The following is a 19,598-nucleotide window of genomic DNA, read 5'->3' as shown; positions in this document are numbered from 1 at the left end:
ATTATGAAGATACTATAAATCTGCACAATTCATTAGGTACAAAGCAATTTCACATCAATCGTCTCATTTAATCCCTTTGATATCCCAAGAATTAGAAAGGGAAGTCATTATCTATACTATACATGATAGAGCTAAAAACCTTGTACAAGATGAGGGAGCCCACGTTTTATTAAGAGTACAGAGAGTAAAAAGCAGCAGAAAAAAATTTAGAACCAGTCTTCTAACTCAAAATTCTTTCTCCTCTACTACCACACACAAAAAAAAATTTTAGTCAATACTTTACAAGAGAAAAAATTCAGCAGGTAATAATTACAAGCCAGGTAAAAACACAATTATAGCATACTGTTTAGAAAATACTTTGAAATATCACACATATACAGTACAGTACACTAACATGATGGGCATTTACTCAATATATTTTAACTATGTCTACACTTAAGTAGCCATCATCGAAGACACCTGTGTGGCTTAGTCAGTTACGCATCTGCCTTCAGGTCAGGTCATAATCCCAAGGTCCTGGAATTGAGTCCTGCATCAGGCTCCTTGCTCAGCAGGGAGCCTGCTTCTCCCTCTGCCTGCTGCTCCCCCTGCTTGTGCACTCTCTCTCTGACAAATAAGTAAACAAAATCTTTAAAAAACATATTAAAAAAAAAAAAGTAACCACTATCCACGGGCAAGATACAGAATACTTCCAGCAGCCCTGAACCCTTAACCATACAATAATAATGCCCAAGGTTAGTATTTTTACCTTGTCAGTATGATTAATCTGACCCATTTTTGTATTTTGGATAAACAGAAATATACAGAGTATATATAGTATATACTCTTTTGCTCATTGAAATCTATCCATTTACTGTGTTCAGCAGCCACCTAAAGTATTGTATTGTATCAAATACCACACTGTATCAATTCTATTGGGTCACTTCTATTTTGGCGCTATTACAAATGCTCAAGAATATTTGCATATATTTCTCTGGGGTATATATACAACACAGGAGAACTGCTGAGTCATAGGGAAGGCTCAGCTTAATTAAGAAGCTGATATAGCCAGCTTCCTAAAGTAGTTATACCAATTTATAACCCACCAACAATGTTGCTCTACATCTTTACCAACACTGGGTGGTATCAGTCTTAAATTTCAGCTGTTTTATTGGGTGTATGGTGGTATTCAATGAGACTTCAATTTGCTTTATCCTGGTAACTAATGTTGAATATCTTTTTATGTGCTTAACAGGTCATTTAGAAATCCTTTTTTGTGAAGTTCATTTGGACTGTCTCTTAAAAAACTGATCTGTAGAAATTCTATGTCCCAAATGACTCTTTTGTTGGAGCCATGTATTAAAAGTATTTTTTCCCAGTTTATGGATTGCCTTTTCTCTCCCTCATGCTTTCTTTTGATGAAGTTCCTTATTTTAAAGATTTATTTATTTATTTGAGTGGGGGAGTGACCATGGAGGGGGGAGGTGGGGAGGGATAGAGGGAGGGAAAGAGAATCTCCAGGAGACTCCCTGATGGGCTCTATCTCATGACCCTGATAATCGTGACCTGAGCCGAAATCAACAGTCAGACTCTTAACCCACTGAGCGACCCAAGTACCCCAATAAGTTCCTTATTTTAATACATTTAAATCTATTTTAGTTAATTTTAATCAATCTTTTTTGGTCACTGTGTTTTACATCTTGTTCAAGATATTTTTCCCTCCTTTAAAGATATTTCCTTATGTTTCCTTCTAGATTCTTTAATGTTTTCTCACCTATCTTACTTGATAATTCTTAATTTTGTGTCTGGTTTGAGGTAAACACCAAGTTTCATTTTTATCCACACAGATATCCAACTGATTTCGCACCTTTTATTGTAAAAACCACCTTTTCTCCACAGAACTGCAGGGGCAGTGTTGTAGAAAAATCAGGTGACCATATACACAAATGGGTCTATTTCTAGAAATTCCATATAGTCCCATAAACCTGTTTATTTTTATATCAGTACTACACTGTCTTAATTATTGTAGCTTTTTATGAAGTCTTGGTATCTGGTAATAAAAGCATTCCAACTCTGCTAAGATTGCCTTTGCTAATCTAGGTCCTTTTGTATTTCCAAATATGTTTTTAAATTGGCTTTTCTATTTCCCCACACCCCAACTTGTGGGAGTTTTAATTGGGAATAAGTACAGTTCAGGGAGAATTATCTTAACAATTTTGAGTCATCCAATCCATAAACACGGTATCTCTTTTATTTAGGTTGTCATTTGTTTCTTTCAGCAATGTCTTGTAGTGCTTATGTGGCAGTCTTGCACATTTTCATTAAACTGAGTAGAGGGGGCACTGCTGTGTAAACATGGTTTCTTGTTTCATTTTCTAATTGTTTGATATTAGTATCAATTTCACTGATTTTTGAATACTGACTTTGTTTCCTATTCTAACAGTCTGAAGATCTCTTTGGATTTGCCAAGTATACAATCATATCATCTGTGAAGGCAATTTTACTTCTTTTCCAATTTTTGTATCTTATTTTTCTTCACTGAATTTGCTAGGACCTCCATGACAATGTTGAAAAAACTGTGCTAATAGTCTTCTTTGTCTTGTTCCTGAACTTAGAGGAAAGACCATTCAATATTTCACCATTATGATAGCTACAGTTTTGTACATACTCTATTTGGCTAAGAATTTTTATCAGGAAAGGTGCTAAAATTTATCAAATACTATATATTCTCATCTATTGAGATAATCATATAATCCTCCGTCTTACTCTGTTAACATGATTTATATTGAATATTTAGCTTCCCTTGGATTCCAAGAATAAACCCCACCAAATTATGACATTATCTTTATTTTAAGATTCAATTTGCTAATAATTTGCTCATGATTTCTGTGGCTGTATTTATGAGATAGTGGCTGGTAATTTCCTTTCCTTCATATCTGTCAGATTTGGGTATTAGGGCTGTGATTTAAAACAAAACAACAACAACAAAAAACAAGTTGGGAAGTGTTCTTTTTCTGTTTTCTGTGACAGACTATATAAAATTGACCTCATTTCTTCTTTAAATGTTTAGGTCAGTAGTGAAATCAAATGGGCATGGAATTTTCTTTTTGAGAAGTATTTCAAGTATAAATTAATTTTAACATACGCAAAACTATTCAGATTTTCTATTCCTTGTGTCAGTTTTGCCAAAGTCAGTTTTTCATCTAAACTATAAAATGTATTAGCCTTGTTTACAAAATCTTTTGTCCTTTAAAATACGTAAGTATAACTTTTCTCTAAACCACTTGAGGATAGACTGCATATATACATCATGCTCCCTTATCAGTGTATTACTTCCTAAGAATATTCTCTTACATACAGCACAGAATAAGTTATCAGACTCAGGGAATTTAACACTGATCTAAATCTTCAATGTGAAGAATAGACTACAATTTTAAAAACTGTCCTAATCACGTCCTTTATAGCATTTTCTTTGGCTCTTGCACAGAATTCAAGCCAGGATTACATTACTGCTTTCAGTTGTTCCATGTCTTTACTCTCCATTACTAGTCATATCTCCTGTATCTTTTTTGATATTGGTAATTTGTTTTCTATTTTGTATGTTATTAGTATTTCTAGGAGGCTTTTCATATTATTAATCTCTCAACAACTTTATTTTAAAAAATTATACATTTGCTTTTCATATGACTCATTACATTTGATTTCTGCTCTTATCTTTATTACATATCTCTCCTTCTACTTTTTTGGGGGGTTATATTTGCTTATTCTTCCATTGTCCTGAAATAGAAGTTTAATGTTCAGACTCCCCTCTATACACTCACACACACTCACACTCACACACACACACACATACAGCTATAGATATCCCTCTAAGCATTGCTTTTGCTGCAAATGCACAAATTTGACACATATTTCATTATTATTCAGGTCAACATATTTTATAATTTTTAACTGCTATTTCTTAGCCAGTAAGATATGTAAAAAGACACTGCTTATTTCTAAATATTTGAAAATTTTCCAGTTATTTGCTACTGGTTTCTAGTTTATCATTAGTGAAATCAGAGCATCTGAGACCTTGTTTGTTTCAAATTTACTGAGATTTGCTTCATGGTATATCATATGGCATATTTTAGTAAATGTTCCATACATATATTTTTTTAAAGATTTTATCTGACAGAGAGAGAGAGATCACAAGTAGGCAGAGAGGCAGGCAGAGGGGGGCGGGGGGAAGCAGGCTCCCCGCCAAGCAGAGAGCCCGATGCGGGACTCGATCCCAGGACCCCGAGATCACGACCCTGGCCGAAGGCAGCGGCCTAACCCACTGAGCCACCCAGGTGCCCGATGGTCCATACATATTTGAAAAGTGTGTATATCCTGTAGTTGTTGTGTGTCAATTAGGTCAAGTTTATTGTGTTGTTTAAATTGACTAGACCCTTGACGATTTTTTCCCTTTGTTTTATTAGTTACTAAGAAAGGGGGATTACTTAATCCACATACTTGTGGTTTTGTCTATTCTAACCTTTTGGTTCTATCAACTTTTCCTTTTTTGTGTTTTAGATCTATAAAATTAAAATTAAATTTTAATTTTATAAAAACTAAAATTTATAAAAAACTAAAAAATGTAAGATTGTTATATCTTCTTGCTGAATTTATTCTTTTAACATTAATCAATACCCTTCTTTACCTCTAGTGATACTTCTTGCCTTACTATTGCTGGCATATACAGCCAACCCGGCTTCTTTTGGTTAATATGTATATGATGAATTTTTCCCACTCTTGTACTTACTCATCTGTGCCCTTAAATTTAAAATATGTCCCTTGTAGGTAGTAGAATTGGTCGTCTGGGCTTTGTCTTGACTATTTACTCCTTTCTAATTTACTATAATTACGGACGAAGTTGAGTTAAGGTCTACCATCCTGTCACTTGCCTTGTTATCACATGTTCTTCATTCCTTTATTTCTCTTTTCTTGCATTTCTCTGGAATAATCAATTATCTTTAATTATTCCATTTTCTCCTCTACTAGCTTTTTAGTTACATATTCTTTTTCTTTTGGCAGTTACTCTAGAGATGACAATTTTTTTTTTTTTTTAAGATTTTATTTATTTGACAGAGAGACAGACAACTAGAGAGGGAACATAAGCAGGGGGAGTGGGAGAGGGAGAAGCAGGCCTCCCGCTGAGCAGGGAGCACATGTGGGGCTCCATCTAATCCCAGGACCCTGGGATCATGACCTGAGCTGAAGGCAGATGCTTAATGACTGGGCCACCCAGGCGCCCCAAAGAATGTATTTTTGACTGAGTTATCACTTTCTAGCCTTTTATTCTATAGTTGTCCTATATTGCTTCCACACATTTGAAACCCTACAAGCCATAATTATTATTTTAAATAGTATTAATATATATTTACACATATCTATCCTTATTGTTGTTCATTTATTTCTGCAGTTCTGTTCTGGGATTTTCTTTCAACATGAATTTTAATACTTTCTAGTACCAGTCCAAATCAAAACATTTTCTCAACTTTTGTGTCTTCATTTTGCCTTCACTTTTGAAGGACATGCTCACTGTATTTAGATTTCTAGGCAGCATTCTTTCCTTTCCTTCAGCAGACTGAGAGGCTTTTCTATTGTTATCTGGTGTCCATAGTTCCAAGTGATGTATCAACCATCATTGCTCTCCTCAAGGTACTGACTTATTCCTCTGGCAGCTTTTAACATGTTCTTTTTCTTGATTTTTAGTGGTTAAGTCTATGATGGGTCTCAGCAGGGTTTTATTTGTATTTTTGCTACCAAAATCCAGAATCCACGGAGCTTCTTTAATCTGTGTTTTGGTATCTTGATCAGTATTGGAAAATCCTTGGTCAATATTACCTCTAGACTGTATCTCCTTTCCTCCTGGAACTCCCCCATTATGCATGTTAAGCCTTTCGACTATCTCCTGCTTTATTTCCCCTCCATTTTTTTCTCAGCACTACATAATTTCTATACAACTCTTTTTTTTTTTTTTTTTTCCCTAGCTTACTACTGCCTCTGTTTCTAGTGTGCTAATAAGCCCAACTCTCAAATTCTCATTTTTGGCTTATGTATTTTTTTTTTAGTTGTAAAGTTTCCAGGACTCTGGTAAAATTTTCCATCACTTCTTATCTTGAGCATATTAAATCAGTTACAGTCTCTCAGTGATAATTCTAACATCCAAATTATCTATGGATTTGTTCCCCTTTTTCCTCTTGATTTTTGGTCAGTTAAGCCTGTCAGCAATGTCCTGTACATTTTGCTGAATGAAATATCTGATTATTAATGAAAACTGTGTAAGTTCTAGATGACAATCTTCTTTTTAGAAGCAGTAGGTAGAGTGACAATGATTTACATTTTCTTGAGGGCTATGGTCCACTTCAGTTTTGCTCTCAATCTTAAGGAATGGCCATGATGGGGTATCAACAGAAAGTCCCCTCAGAGTGGGGACGCCTGGGTGGCTCAGTTGGTTAAGTGGCTGCCTTGGGCTCAGGTCATGATCCCAACATCCTGGGATCGAGTCCCACATCTGGCTCCTTGCTCAACAGGGAGCCTGCTTCTCCCTCTGCCTGCCGCTCTGTCTACCTGTGTTCACTCTCTCTGACAAATAAATAAATAAAATCTTAAAAAAAAAAAGAAAAAGAAACCTCACAATGTAATATAGCCTCTTTAACTTTGCAGTCTTCAATTTTTACTTCTGTCACTAGGGTAATGCTGGAATCTCTACTCAGAATTTTAGCTTTCCAGTTACTGTTTTCTTCTGGGCTTCTTAGAATCTTCTCTTGCACGTGTGTACCTTAAAAGTCAGTCAATGACTTCAGGAGGGCTAGACTACAGATTTTAGGATTAGTTTATGTGATTCTCTCCTCTTTCAGATTTATGTTTCAACTGTTTTAATGGCCTCAGACATCCATGTCTCCTCTAATCCAGTAAAACTGCCACTTTTTGTTTGGGATCTATTCCCCTATACCTCCAGGAAAAAAGCCAGAGTGACTGGTGAGCTTACTGGTGCTTACCTTTTCTCAAAGATTGAAACCCTCAAACATTTCCTGTGTTGGTTGCTCAAGTAAATATAGAAAAGGACACAAAATATGATTAGTGGCCACACATTAGATTCAGATGATTACATATAAAGAAATTTAAAGAATACCTTGCAAAGGCCTAGACACTACGGTCCTAACCCCATATTTTACCAGCCCTAACTCTATCAGTCCCACTATTTTGGTGGGAGCATTAAAATCTCCTCCTCCTGACTGGTAATCTTTCTGCAAAATCACGTCTACATCAGGAAAGGGGGAAAACATGAAGATCCGAGGATCAAATCCAGCCCAATGCCTGGTTTTGTGAACTGTTATTTTTTTTTTAATGGAAAAAAGACATAAAAATTATATAACATTTCAGTGTCCATATACAGTGTTTTATTTTTTTTTCTCTTCTTCCCACCATTATGTATTATCTATGGGCATTTTGGTCATACAATGGCAGAGTACATTACAGAGTACGTTACAACGGAGACTCAGAGACTGGGCATTCCCCCACTTCACATGGCTTCTTATGGTACTACAAATTTCAGAGATACAATAATAACTCAAAAGTGTCTTGAGTGTCATGCTTGTTGCTGTATTGCAACATTTTGCTTTTAGTACTGCAACATTCTGATTTTATTACAGTGCATACTCATGTTAAATCAGAAAAATAGAATGCAAATGCTACACTTTTAAAGCACAGCGGAGTATGGATTATTTTATTACTGAATTAGATGGCTAGGCATTGTATTTGTAATATTACAACTGTGCTTAAAAACATGTGTATATATATATGTTCACGTTACCAGAATAAGCACTCATCACAACATCCCCATTTCACCAGAAAGCAACAATCAGAAAAACTTTAAAATTTTAAACAGAATCTCATCAAAGCAGAATCTCTTCACAAAAATAAAAATGAGACTGCAACTGAAGTTAAGTTTCTAACCGGCTCATATGTTAGCAAGAGAGAAAAGCCATTTACTAATGATGAGTTAATGAAATCAAGTTTGATTGGAAAAGCCAAAGAAATATGTCCTGAGACAATAAACTTATTTAAGACTATTAACCTTTCTCTAAAAACAGTTCTTGAAATGTTGAGGACAATGAGAGCAACATCAATAACCAGTCAAAAAAACAAAACAAAACAAATGATTTTGAATGGTCTTCCTTGGCTCTTGGGGAGTTCACAGATACTTCTGATACTCAGCTGTTTCTTATCTGGGGAGCCAATACTGAATTAAGTGACTGAAGTTAGCATCTATGAATTGTCTCTGTGGAACTACAGGCAAAAATATTTTCAAGAGGAAAGACTGGGTGGCTCAGTCTTTTAGTGTCTGCCTTTGGCTCGAGTCATGATTCCAGGGTCCTGGGATCAAGCCCCACATCCGGGCTCCTTGCTCAGCGGAGAACCTCCTTCTCCTTCTGCTGCTCCTCTCTGTTTGTGCTCTCTCTCTGACAAATAAATAAATAGAATCTTTAAAAAAAAGGTAAAAAAAATTTTTTTCAAGAAGCCAAAAAAAAACCCAAAACGAAACGTGATGGTGGCAAAAATACAAATGGAACTCAAAAAAACCTAGTTGGACAATTTTACAAAGCTTATGAAAATTTAAAGTGTCTATGGTCCATGAAGCAATTGATCAGCAGAACAGCATTTAATTTTTTTTTTTTTTTTTTAGGGGGGGAGAGGCAGAGGGTGAAGCAGAGAGAATTTTAAGCAGGCTCCCAGCCCAGTGCAGGGCTTGGATCTCATGACCCTGAGATCATTACCTGAACCAAAATCGACTTAACTGAATGAGCCACCCAAGTGTCCCAAGAGAAAGATATTTTAATCGATCAGGTATTGTTGAACCAGTGGTATCACTAGTGAATGTCATTAGTGTTCATGAACTTAACCACGGTCAGTTCCATGGATATTTGTCAGAAATAAAAACCGAGTGTCTTGAATTGCCCCACCACACAGCAGTATGATGGCCTAATAGTGACAGCTTTATTTTGATTTTTTTGAGCTCAGGGCCAATACTGAAATTTTTCTGAATGACAATAATCACTATCACTACTACAGGGAGTTTTATAAATTAAGATTTTGTTGCAAACCTGATGGTGTTTCCTAATAATTCAATCTAAAATGTAAGGCAAAAAATACTTACACGCAAAACATATACTATGGTAAGTCATTTTGATAACTAATGCTGCCTGAATCACAAGCAAATGTCAAAGCTGCTTTATACACTCCCAGTGCTGTCAAAAGTAAAAACAGGATATTCATTTCCTCACAGATTTGCAATGAATATATTTTCTAAGCTCAAACCATAGTTCCAACAACATTCTTTATATCTCAATGCTAGTGCAAAATATATCAACATCTATTTAACTGTGTAGTTGAGGAGCTTCTACCTAGCCCTCTACTGGAATTGATTAGTGTGCAATGTGATGACATGCTAAAAGGCAAGTATCAAGAGGGGAGTAATAGAATTCTATCAATGCTTTCCAAATGATGACTAAAATCATATGCTTGTGGATTGATATCAGTATTTGGAAGTACCTATCTGTGTTAAAAGATACCTTCCAAGATGAAATACGAAGATCTCATTACAGATCAGCATTAACAGATGAACACTTGCAATCGAACCTCAATTAAACAAGATACTATCTTCTCCCAAAAGAAATCCCCTCTCCCTATGACTACACAAATTGTACTCGTTATATTTCAAATTTCATATTCACGTAAAAACTTTTTCAATTCACGTCTGTCTTTTAAGTTACAAATGGTATGTGACATACAGGTGTTTTTATGTGTAGTTTGTATAAACTAAATTTTATGTTTCAATAACCATGTGCTATTTTTTCCAGCAAGTTCTAATAACTGTCTTCTCTAAAATAGAAAGGATGACAAGAAAAAAGAAGCAACCCCACTAGTATCATGTTTGCCCCATGAAATCTTAGTAATCTTCATTAACCTTTAATATTTTAATTCACACTTACTCTACTCTATCCTGTCCCCCCAAATTTACTCAAGGATATATATAAATCAAAAGCAAAGTTAACTTAAATCCAGACCTCTTAAATTTCCCAAATTTTTTTTCCGTAGGATGAAATGGCAATTTCACCATTATTTAGCCCATAAATCTCCCTTTAAGCCACAAAAAGTAAAAAAAAAAATTAAAAAAGTAAAATTTTCACAAGTGGCTAAAATGTGGAATTTGGGTTTTAAGTGAATGAATTAGGCAGCTGTCACAATTTCAATTTAAGTCTCCTGATAGGAATAATTAATGTGGCCTTCAGGAGCTCTGTGCAATACCTCAAACTGTAATACTGTGTATATACATGAACGCATTTTTCTGAGAAGGCCTATGGCTTTCATGAATTCTCAATGGGACCTGTGAATAACCATACGTTAAAAAGGGATTCCAGATACACTGGTAAACAAATGAGAAAAGAGTAAAGAAACGTAACAGATATAGGTGAGAGCCAGATGTTTCAGGAACAGAGACAGAGTACCTAGCTCTAATAGGATCAAAGTGTTATCCCCCTTTTCCACTACGCTGACAACTGCATGGTACAAAATAATGGTGGACAAAACTGCTAGCACCTAGGACAAACCAAAGCAGTGGCGCCAAACTGTAGTGGTAGTTGTGACGGCATTCACTGCCATGCACTTTCAGTAAAACAAAAAGTCCAGTTTCATGGAAGAATGCCCTCGAGTAATAAAAATTGCCAATTTTATTAAATCTCCACTGCTGAGTATGTCTTTTTAATATTCTGTACAATGAAATGGAAAGTATCTATGAGCATTTCTGATGCATACCAAAGTGCAATGGAGGTCTTTAAGAAAAGCACTCGTGTGACTGTTTTAGCTCCAAGCCGATCTAGCCACATTTTCCACAGAAGATTTTTATTGTAAAGCACAACTGACAAACTACAGTTGTTTACACTTAGATATTTAACAGATACTCTTGAAAATGAACAAAGTGAGCCTGTCATATCAAGGAAAACAAGTGACAGCATTTGTGTTAACGATAAAACCCAAGCTTTCAAGTGAAAATTAAAATTCTGGAAACCTTGTACCTAACACTATGAATTTGACAGCTTCTCCATACTTAAAGCCTCTTCAGATATCTTGTAGTATTAACAATTATGATTTTTAAAATATTCTAGATGTGTCAACGTTTGAACATCTGAATAACCTGGTTTAGCTGGTATTTCCAAATGACCAAGGCATGTGACAAAGAATGTGTAAGATACATTTAAAGTGCAAGATCACTGGATTTTCATGTAAAGTAACCAAAAAACTCACCGATATTTCAGATTCCACATTACAACTAAGCTTTAAGAAATTACCACTTGTTGATTTTTAATATAACATGAAAGAATACCCATAATTATCTAAAAAGACTACTAAAATACTCCTTCATTTTCCAACCCTGTATTTGTATGATTAACTCCTATAAAGCCAGACATTAGAGAGATTTAGTTATCACTATTTTTGTTGTTTTAGAAAGCATTATTTATGCTAACATGTAATGGGTTATTACTTATGAATGCATTAGAAAAGATATTTTAAAATTGTTTTATTTCTAATACAGTACTCATTAAGTCACATAAATAAAAGCTCTGGTCCTCTATTCTTTTTAGTAGTATAAAGTGGCTCCTGGACTCAAAAAGTTTGAAACCCATTGGTCTAGTCCCTAGCTAAAAGAAGGCATACAACAAATCTCCTTAAATTACCTTTCACCACTGTGTTCTGCCTGGAAGTATCTCTGTCCCTCAACACCAACACTAGTATGCCAAACCAGATTACAAACTCTGGATGATGGAAATAGGAAAGAAGTGTTTTACACATACATACACATATATGACAAATGTGGCTGTATGCAACTAACATAATATAGAGAACAAAATGTATGTTAGATCCTCACACAGAATAGTCTCAAAAATTACTATGGGGAGTGTTCAGGGCTCAGCAGCATAAAGAGTCCTCTATTACCTATTTCTCAGTTCAGGTTTATACTAAACAGTAACAGCAGCTAACTCTGACCTTTTATTATGTATCATGAATTGTTCAAAGTGATTTATCTGTTCAGTCTCTAAAGATGTATTATGGAAGTAGATATTTAATACCATCCCCAATATGCAGAAGAAACTAAGCCAGGGTTGAAATTAAAATACAGGCAGAACCTGTACCCTAAGCCAGTATAAACATGGCCTCCCACTGTATCAATACTGATGTATCTTGAGCAAATACATAACTGAGTGAATATCTGATTATCATTCAGGATTAGCTACTGCAGTTAAGGCCCAATATTCATAAAATACATTCCTTATGGTCACTGTATAATTTAATCTTTCTCTCTCACACAAGCCTCGTCATTTTCTCTGATTACTTTGGTTCAATTATTTGATAAATATTCAGGTAACATAGTTGAAACCTACAAATACCTATGAAGTTTCCTTCTCAATTTACTAACTGAAATAAAAACTCAGTATAACTGAACTATAACATTCAAGAAAGCTATATAATAGATGTCTTTAAACTTGATTTCTCTCAATCTTGAAAACAGTAGGTAAAACTAGGGGAAAAGTTCAAGTGGTGTTAGACAAATACTCAAAGCAAGAAAATGCTTTGGTCAACCTCTGATTGACTAGATGGGGAACTTAGAGATATTCTGATGAACATTCTGGGAATGAAATTCCCTTACGGTGAAATAAACTGTATCAAAACCTCCAAATTACACAGTGTCGGCACATATCACGACCCAAGGGCAATGTTCCTACAATTAGATAAAGACCTCTTATTTGTCCTTGCACAGATGCACGTAAATTTGGGAAGGCAGAAAGAACCCTGAGGCCAGGGATTTTCAGGAAGATATGTACACCCTCAAAAATCACTCTGCTAGACATGTGAACAGAGTAAAAGCAGAATAAAGGACAATTGCCACTGTCCTTTTACTACTTTTTTCTACTGCATTGCAAGTACCCACCTAGACCAGGGACTGAATTGCTCCATCACTAGGAAAAGACTGGCTACTGGTTATTTATACTTGCTTGACTTCAGAATGAGTTTCTGTATTTTTATTCTTCTACCTCTAAGTGAAGAATAAAGACTATTTCCACTAAAGCATTTTCAATTTTATCTAACAGATGGAAAGCCTCTCTTGTATGGTGTGTTTCAAAAAACGAGGTGTAAAAAAAAAATTGCATTCCACCTACTAATAACCAAGACTTCTAAGGCAATCCAATTCAATCCTGGGGAAAGGCTGAGGTTGTACAAGGAAAGAGATAGAACCCCTATGACTTTCTCCTTCCTGTATTCACTGATCCTCTATGTTTCCAGGGAAAGTGGGCCTTGAAAGGGTTACTTACAGCTGCTAGAAGGGCAGTGACTTCTGTGCCAGGGTATAAATTTGTATCCACTCAAAATTAAATTCTAGAAAATTCAACTGAAAACTCCCATCATCCACTGCCACACCACTGCTAAACCTACTGCATTTACAAACCCTTTCTTCTCTTTGCATCCCTATATTCCAAGTCTTCCAGGATAATCTTTGCTTCAGAAGTCCTTAAATGATTTCAGTTATTATTTCTAGATATCTCAACATATATGCCAATATTATTTTACCTCTGTTAGAATTGAGGACACATAGCTCCAGAATGTCAACACCGTTAAATAGTAAACATGGAAAGTAAGGTAGTAGAGGGGAAAAAAGCCTACTGGATACAATATGCTAACTTCCCCATTAATCCTAAATTTTAATATATAATCCTAGCTCTAGATTCAGATGTGAACAGATTTCTAAATCCCAATGAATTTGAATCTTGGATTTAAATATTTACCAGAAAAGCTCCAGCTCTGCACTCAAATAACAAAATGAAAACAGACCTAATTTCCGAATCAGTTTTTAAAAATGTTCCTCCTTTATATATCCTCTACCTTCTTATCCAGAAAGAAGCAACAGGAGAGAGAGAGTATTCCTCAGATAATCTTCCTTACTCCCCAAACTGCTCTTTTCTAACAGACCTAGCTTTGGCTCTATACACAACACTTTCCCTGCGAAAGCTGAGGTTGCCAGGAGCGCTAGACTAGCACTTCCTTCAAACCGCCTAAACTTTAGACTTCTGGTTCATAATTAAACAATTTAATTGCGGGGGGGGGGGCTTTAAAGAGTCTGGCAGTTCCTCAAAAGACAAACACATAGGCTTACTGTATGACCCAACAATTCCATTCCTAGCTCTATACCCAAGATAAGTGTCCACACAAAAACCTGTACATGTTATAGCAGTATTATTCACAATAGTCAAAAAGGGGAAACAATTCTAATATCTGCCAAGTGATGAATAAATAAAATGTGGTATATTAATACAGGGGAATATCATTCATCCACAAAAGGAATGCAATACTGACACGTGACACAATATGGATGAATTTTTAAAACATGAGAAGAAGCCAATCACAAGAGACCACATATTACATGTTTTCATTTATATGAAATGTCTAGAACAGACAGAATCCTAGAAACAGAAAGAATAGTGGTTACCTAGTGCTAGGAGAGGGCTGAAAGGAAAAAAGCAGTGTTGGCTAATCACAACAGGACTGTGTTTGAGGGTGGTGGTGGTGAAAATGTTCTAAAATTGTGGTGATGGCGGCACAGCTGTGACTATACTAAAAAACATTTAATTATACACTTCGAATAGGTGAATTACGCAGTATACGAATCACATCTCAATAAAATTTTTATTTAAAAAGAGAGCTTTAATGTGGTTTTATTAATCTACTTCATTTAAATCCATTCCTTTTTTAACCTTCAAAAGGACATGTAAGAAAGCTTCCTATGTGCTTGGTCTGTCTCAGCCTAACAGAATTTTTAGAGTATGATCCACAAGAAAGGAAATGATCAGTTTCACAAATTCAGGTATATATAACACAAAGTATATATACATATATGATATACATAATAACATATATGATACATATAATAGGCATGTGTTAATGATCAACTGGTACAAACGAGTTTGTTTTTTAAAAATTTTTATTTATTTGAGAGAGAGAGAATGAGAGAGTGAGCGAGCACAAGAAGGGAAGGGTCAGAGGGAGAAGCAGATTCCCCTCAGGGCAGAAAGCCGAACAAGGGACTCCATCCAAGGACTCCTGGATCATGACCAGAGCCGAAGGCAGTCGCTTAACCAACTGAGCCACCCAGGAGCCCCAAACGAGTTTTAAACACTTGGATGAAGTCTGGTTGGGAACACAGCTAGTGGAAGCAGTTTCTTATCCTATCCTCTTCCCAAAGGCATCAATCTACTCAGTTCATTTCACCTCCTCCCAAAATAAACGCAACATTTCTAATGTGAATAAAGTTTGCAAGGTGATTATGCTATACTCCCACTGCCATCCTAACTCCTTTTGGAACTAATGATCAAAGTAAAAAGCTTTCACTGGGTTTTCCAGGACACCCAAAGGAACTAGATTTAATTTAAAGAACCAGTCAAAAGCACTATTATAAGCCACAAGAATGTGGTAACAGGGTCACTACAGGGGATAGCGTGGCCAGCATCTTTGGCTTTTAGTACCAAGTAAAACCTAAGCCAATATACTGGAGGAATATGCACTATTCACACAATAAATTAGTACAGTGCTTTGCATTAAATGATGAAAATTTTTAAATGTTCTAAAGGCACTTTGAAATTATCATCATATGCCCACTCAAAAAAGAAAAAACACAAAGCAACTCATAAAATATAGTTACTGAAAGTGTTACAGCTAATTGGCAATTTGATATAATGAAAAAAAATCAAGAGCATGTTTTGGAATTACAACCAACATTTTAAAATGAGATGAAGTCCTGCTGATGTCCCCTAATGTGGAGGCACTGTGACCGAATTTTAACTTACATGTTTATTTAATACTTAAAAAAAAAAACAACTAACTGTAGCTACTCTGCTAGATAGCTTTACAAAATACCATCATTTCAATGAGTTAAATTTAATGAGCAAGTAACATCACTGAAAACCAAGGCAGACAAAAAAATTTTTATTTGAAGACTAAAAATAATTACTTTTTAGAAAATCCAAGTCTGTTCTGGATGTCTCTGAATAGGTCTAGATTTTGGAAGGGGAAAAGAAAAGGAGTCTGCAGAATTTAAGAATTCCAAGGAGGTACTGTCAAACTAAATATACTTCCTGGGATTAAGAAGCAAGTAATGAAACTCTACCGATGGGAGTGTGCTGAATATATGAGCAGAGAGGAGGCTGGAAAAGCCCAGAAGTCACTTTAGACTGGGAGCTCCTCGTGTTTTCTCTTTGGATTCCTGGTGACTAGCATAAAGCAGGTCAATAAATGTTTGCAAATTTCAAATGGAAAAAGTCCACTAGATTTCTCATTCCAAAAAAAAAAAAAAAAAAGTGGGGGTGGGGGGGGAACATCATCCAAAACCAGAACCAAACATTTAATTTGAATTCACAAAACTAATGGAATCACTCAGCATATCCTTTTCCCTTCATATCTTTCTTCCAATAAACTTAACAAGCCACTAGTGAAGTTTCTGAGTATCATTAAAAAGAAAAAAGTGCATCTGACTCAAAAGATTAAGGATCAAACATTTAAAAACATGTAAATCTCCTGTTTTATGCATATAAAGTATACAAATATGTAAGTATGAAAAATACAAGGAAAGAAGTTGAGATGCAAACACCAGACTTCTAAAATACTTAAATTTACAAACCAAGCCTGGACTTTCCCCAAAGTTACCTAGACATTAAAGTTTCTAAGTGGCTTTATTTCCCTCTTGGAACAATGCACAATTACAAAATTCAATTTTTTTTCAAAATAAATATCTCACAGACCCAGCAAGATGTTCACATCTGTTAAAGTCCACCAAGTCTTAAGCAGTGAACACTGACTACAGGCACCAGGGGGCCTCCCAGGAATAACTTGATAGTAAAGGAAAAGGTAAGAGTTCCTGGCAAAACTTTGCTTCTTATCCAGTCTTAAGACTGCTGCAAAGCTTTCACATCTGGAGGAAATAAACTGTATTTTGTTACACAAGGGGCACACTGAACTGATGAGATAAGACACATCCACTGAAAAAAGGAACTAGCTCGTCCCCCTCCCCCCAATACAATCTTCTTTGATGAATTTACAAATATAAGTATACACTGCGCTTTCAGTTACCTTCAGGTAATCTGAAAGCAATTAATAAGTGCATATGTACCCCAGAGAAGACTAAATTTTCTTAAAGGGTTATTTTCTTTTCTACGCACTCAAAAAGCAAATTTTAGATAAAGGGATTCACCGACAGAACACTACGATTAACTCTGAATTTTATCCCGGCCTCTCCATCTTTTCCCTTTCCCTCAATCCCCCACCCCAACATAAAACTGTTCAATAAAAACAGAAGGACCCGGAAACTTCAAAAGCCACAAAGACTTGTAAATGCCTTTTAAACACGAAAGCGTTCACAATAGACCTTTTCTAAGTTTGTGCAGAAATTAAATCCCGCTCAAACCCGAAAGCTAATCCCTTCAGCAAACGCGTCTACATATTTCTCCTTTCTCGAGTGCATCTTCAGCTCGATCAAACACTTCTGTTTTACTCCTTTTTTTCCCAAACCAAATAATAAATAGATTCTCAACTCCCGCTAATGTTAACGTATCCTTAAATAGAGTTCGTCCCACAGCATCATGTAAAAATGCAGAAGAGATCCAACAACTGTCTCAAAGAGGTTTTTATAAAATTCACTCCCGGAACAAGAATCGGAGGCAGCCAAAGGCAATGCATAAAGAGAACAGAGAAGAAATACACGTTCCACGGACATACAATGCACAGAAGCTCGCATCCTCGCACCCTCCTTGGGAAGGGTCACCCAGCACCCTTGGGCTCCTCGCATCCCCCGGCCGGGGCGACGCCGTGACGGTCCCCGAGGGTCCGCGGGGACACTGTCAGCCGGGCCCGACCGGGCCCCCCGCGAGGACAGCCCCTCTCTCATTGCCTCCCACGGACCGTGCTCCTGGAGGCCGCTCCCCCCCGGCCAAGCAGCCTCTTCGCCCCCTCCTCTGCTGCCGCCGCGGGGCGGGAACGGGGTCCCCTCGGGTTTGGGCGGCCGAGGGAGAGTGAGGGCTGAAGGGGGCGCCCCCTCCCCGCGGCCGGCCGGGCCCCGCACTCACCCTCCAGCAGTCGGGTGATGAGACTGTCCACGTTCAGCTCCCCGTCCGCCATCTTGTCGGCACCAGACGCTCCTTCCCGGCAGCGGGAACAAGGGCTTCACGGCGGCGGAGGCTGCGGCGACGGCTCGGCGCTCCCTCACCTACAAGTCACGCGGCGTTTCGACCCCGGTTCCAACTCCCCCTTTTCCCCGGGCCCTCCCCCCACCCCCTCCCCACCAAGTAGTGGAGCACGCGTACAGTCGGAGGCACACGCGAGAAATAAATAAATAAACAAGTGGGGCCCCCACGAACCGGGCCGCGTCAGACCCAGCCACCACCTCCTCCTCCTCCACGGCACCGCCCAACTCCGCAAAGCTCACCAGCGCCGCCGACGGCCCCACCCGCAGCGCCACTCACTGCACACCGCCCTTCCCCGCCACCGCGCCACGCAGCCCTCCGCGCAGGCGCACAGCGCACGCCTCCGCGGTCCCACCCCGCCGACAGCCCCGGCCTTCGCGCAATCGCAGTGGACTCGGTTCTCCCGCCGCTGTCGCCGCCGCGGCTTTCGCGCAGGTGCGTCGCCCTCCCTCGCCACTCCCACTGCGCCGAATCGCCGCGGCGGCGCAGGCGCCCCAAGGCTGGCGGGGTTTGCTGGGATGGGGAAGCTCCCATTAAGCAGAGAGCGCGTAGGCAGTGCTGACCTTCCAGCTTCTCAGCCTCCCTGGCCGGTGCGCTCCGCAGGCAGTGTTGTTGGGCCTTTCCCAACTCGTTTTTCTTTTCTTGGCTTCCTTCCCTAGTTTTGCAAGCAATTCTTCATGTTTCCGTTAACCGGGAAACGTGGACTGCATTGCCCATCTTGGAAACCCAAGTTGACGTGTTTGGGAAGCCAGAAGGGGTTACTATCCTGGAAAAGTTTGACATCGCACATAAGGGATTTTATATATCGTTCCACCAGGCTAGTTGCCCAAGTGCCTGGATGAAATATATTAAAGTGGGCTCTGGAACGGTTAGCAATAATATTTCACATGGGTACTGCTCTCTACCTTCTGTATCCTGTTTCCACACATCTTTCATCTCTGTCCACTATGTGCACACTATTTTCCCCAGTGCTTTTTGTTCGTACTTCTATTACATTGCTTAATCATCCTCCCTTGTAACTGTTTATGGATTTATTTCCTACACTGGATTATAACCTTCTACAAGGTAGACTCATCGATGATCTGGCACGTGGAAGAGAAGGACAAGGAAACATGGAAGTTCTGAAGGGTTGGTTGCCCAGCTGTTCTATGCACCACATAATTCTGCCTCTGGAAAGGCAGGAGGAAGAGTAACCATAGAACGGTCTAGACAAGCAAGAGTTTTGTTGTTGTTGTTGTTGTTTTTAATATTTTATTTATTTGACAGAGAGAAATCACAACTAGGCAGAGAGGCAGGCAGAGAGAG

At 37.9% G+C, this 19,598-nt stretch overlaps 1 protein-coding gene across 3 annotated transcripts in view; it reads right to left on the bottom strand.

Moving 5' to 3' along the window:
- The window catches only part of PPP1CB (protein phosphatase 1 catalytic subunit beta), a 41,748-nt gene extending 23,084 nt beyond the window's left edge, over nt 1-18,664 (bottom strand). The window contains exons 1-2 of one of the 3 annotated variants that reach the window (XM_045979452.1): nt 18,536-18,664; nt 18,177-18,316 (exon numbers count right to left, since the gene is read on the bottom strand). In XM_045979452.1, coding sequence (XP_045835408.1) covers nt 18,177-18,228 — 52 coding nt within the window. In that variant the 5' untranslated portion in view covers nt 18,229-18,316; nt 18,536-18,664. Of the gene's footprint in view, nt 1-18,176; nt 18,389-18,467; nt 18,514-18,535 lie in introns of those variants that run through there. The other 2 variants (XM_045979453.1, XM_045979451.1) reach the window with 2 other exon arrangements.
- Between the last annotated feature and the right edge of the window lie 934 nt (nt 18,665-19,598).

This window comes from Meles meles, chromosome 15, assembly GCF_922984935.1.
Source record: "Meles meles chromosome 15, mMelMel3.1 paternal haplotype, whole genome shotgun sequence".
Classification (NCBI taxonomy): Eukaryota; Metazoa; Chordata; class Mammalia; order Carnivora; family Mustelidae; genus Meles; species Meles meles.
Note: the sequence above shows the minus strand (reverse complement) of the source record. Positions and strands in the feature narration are given on the sequence as shown.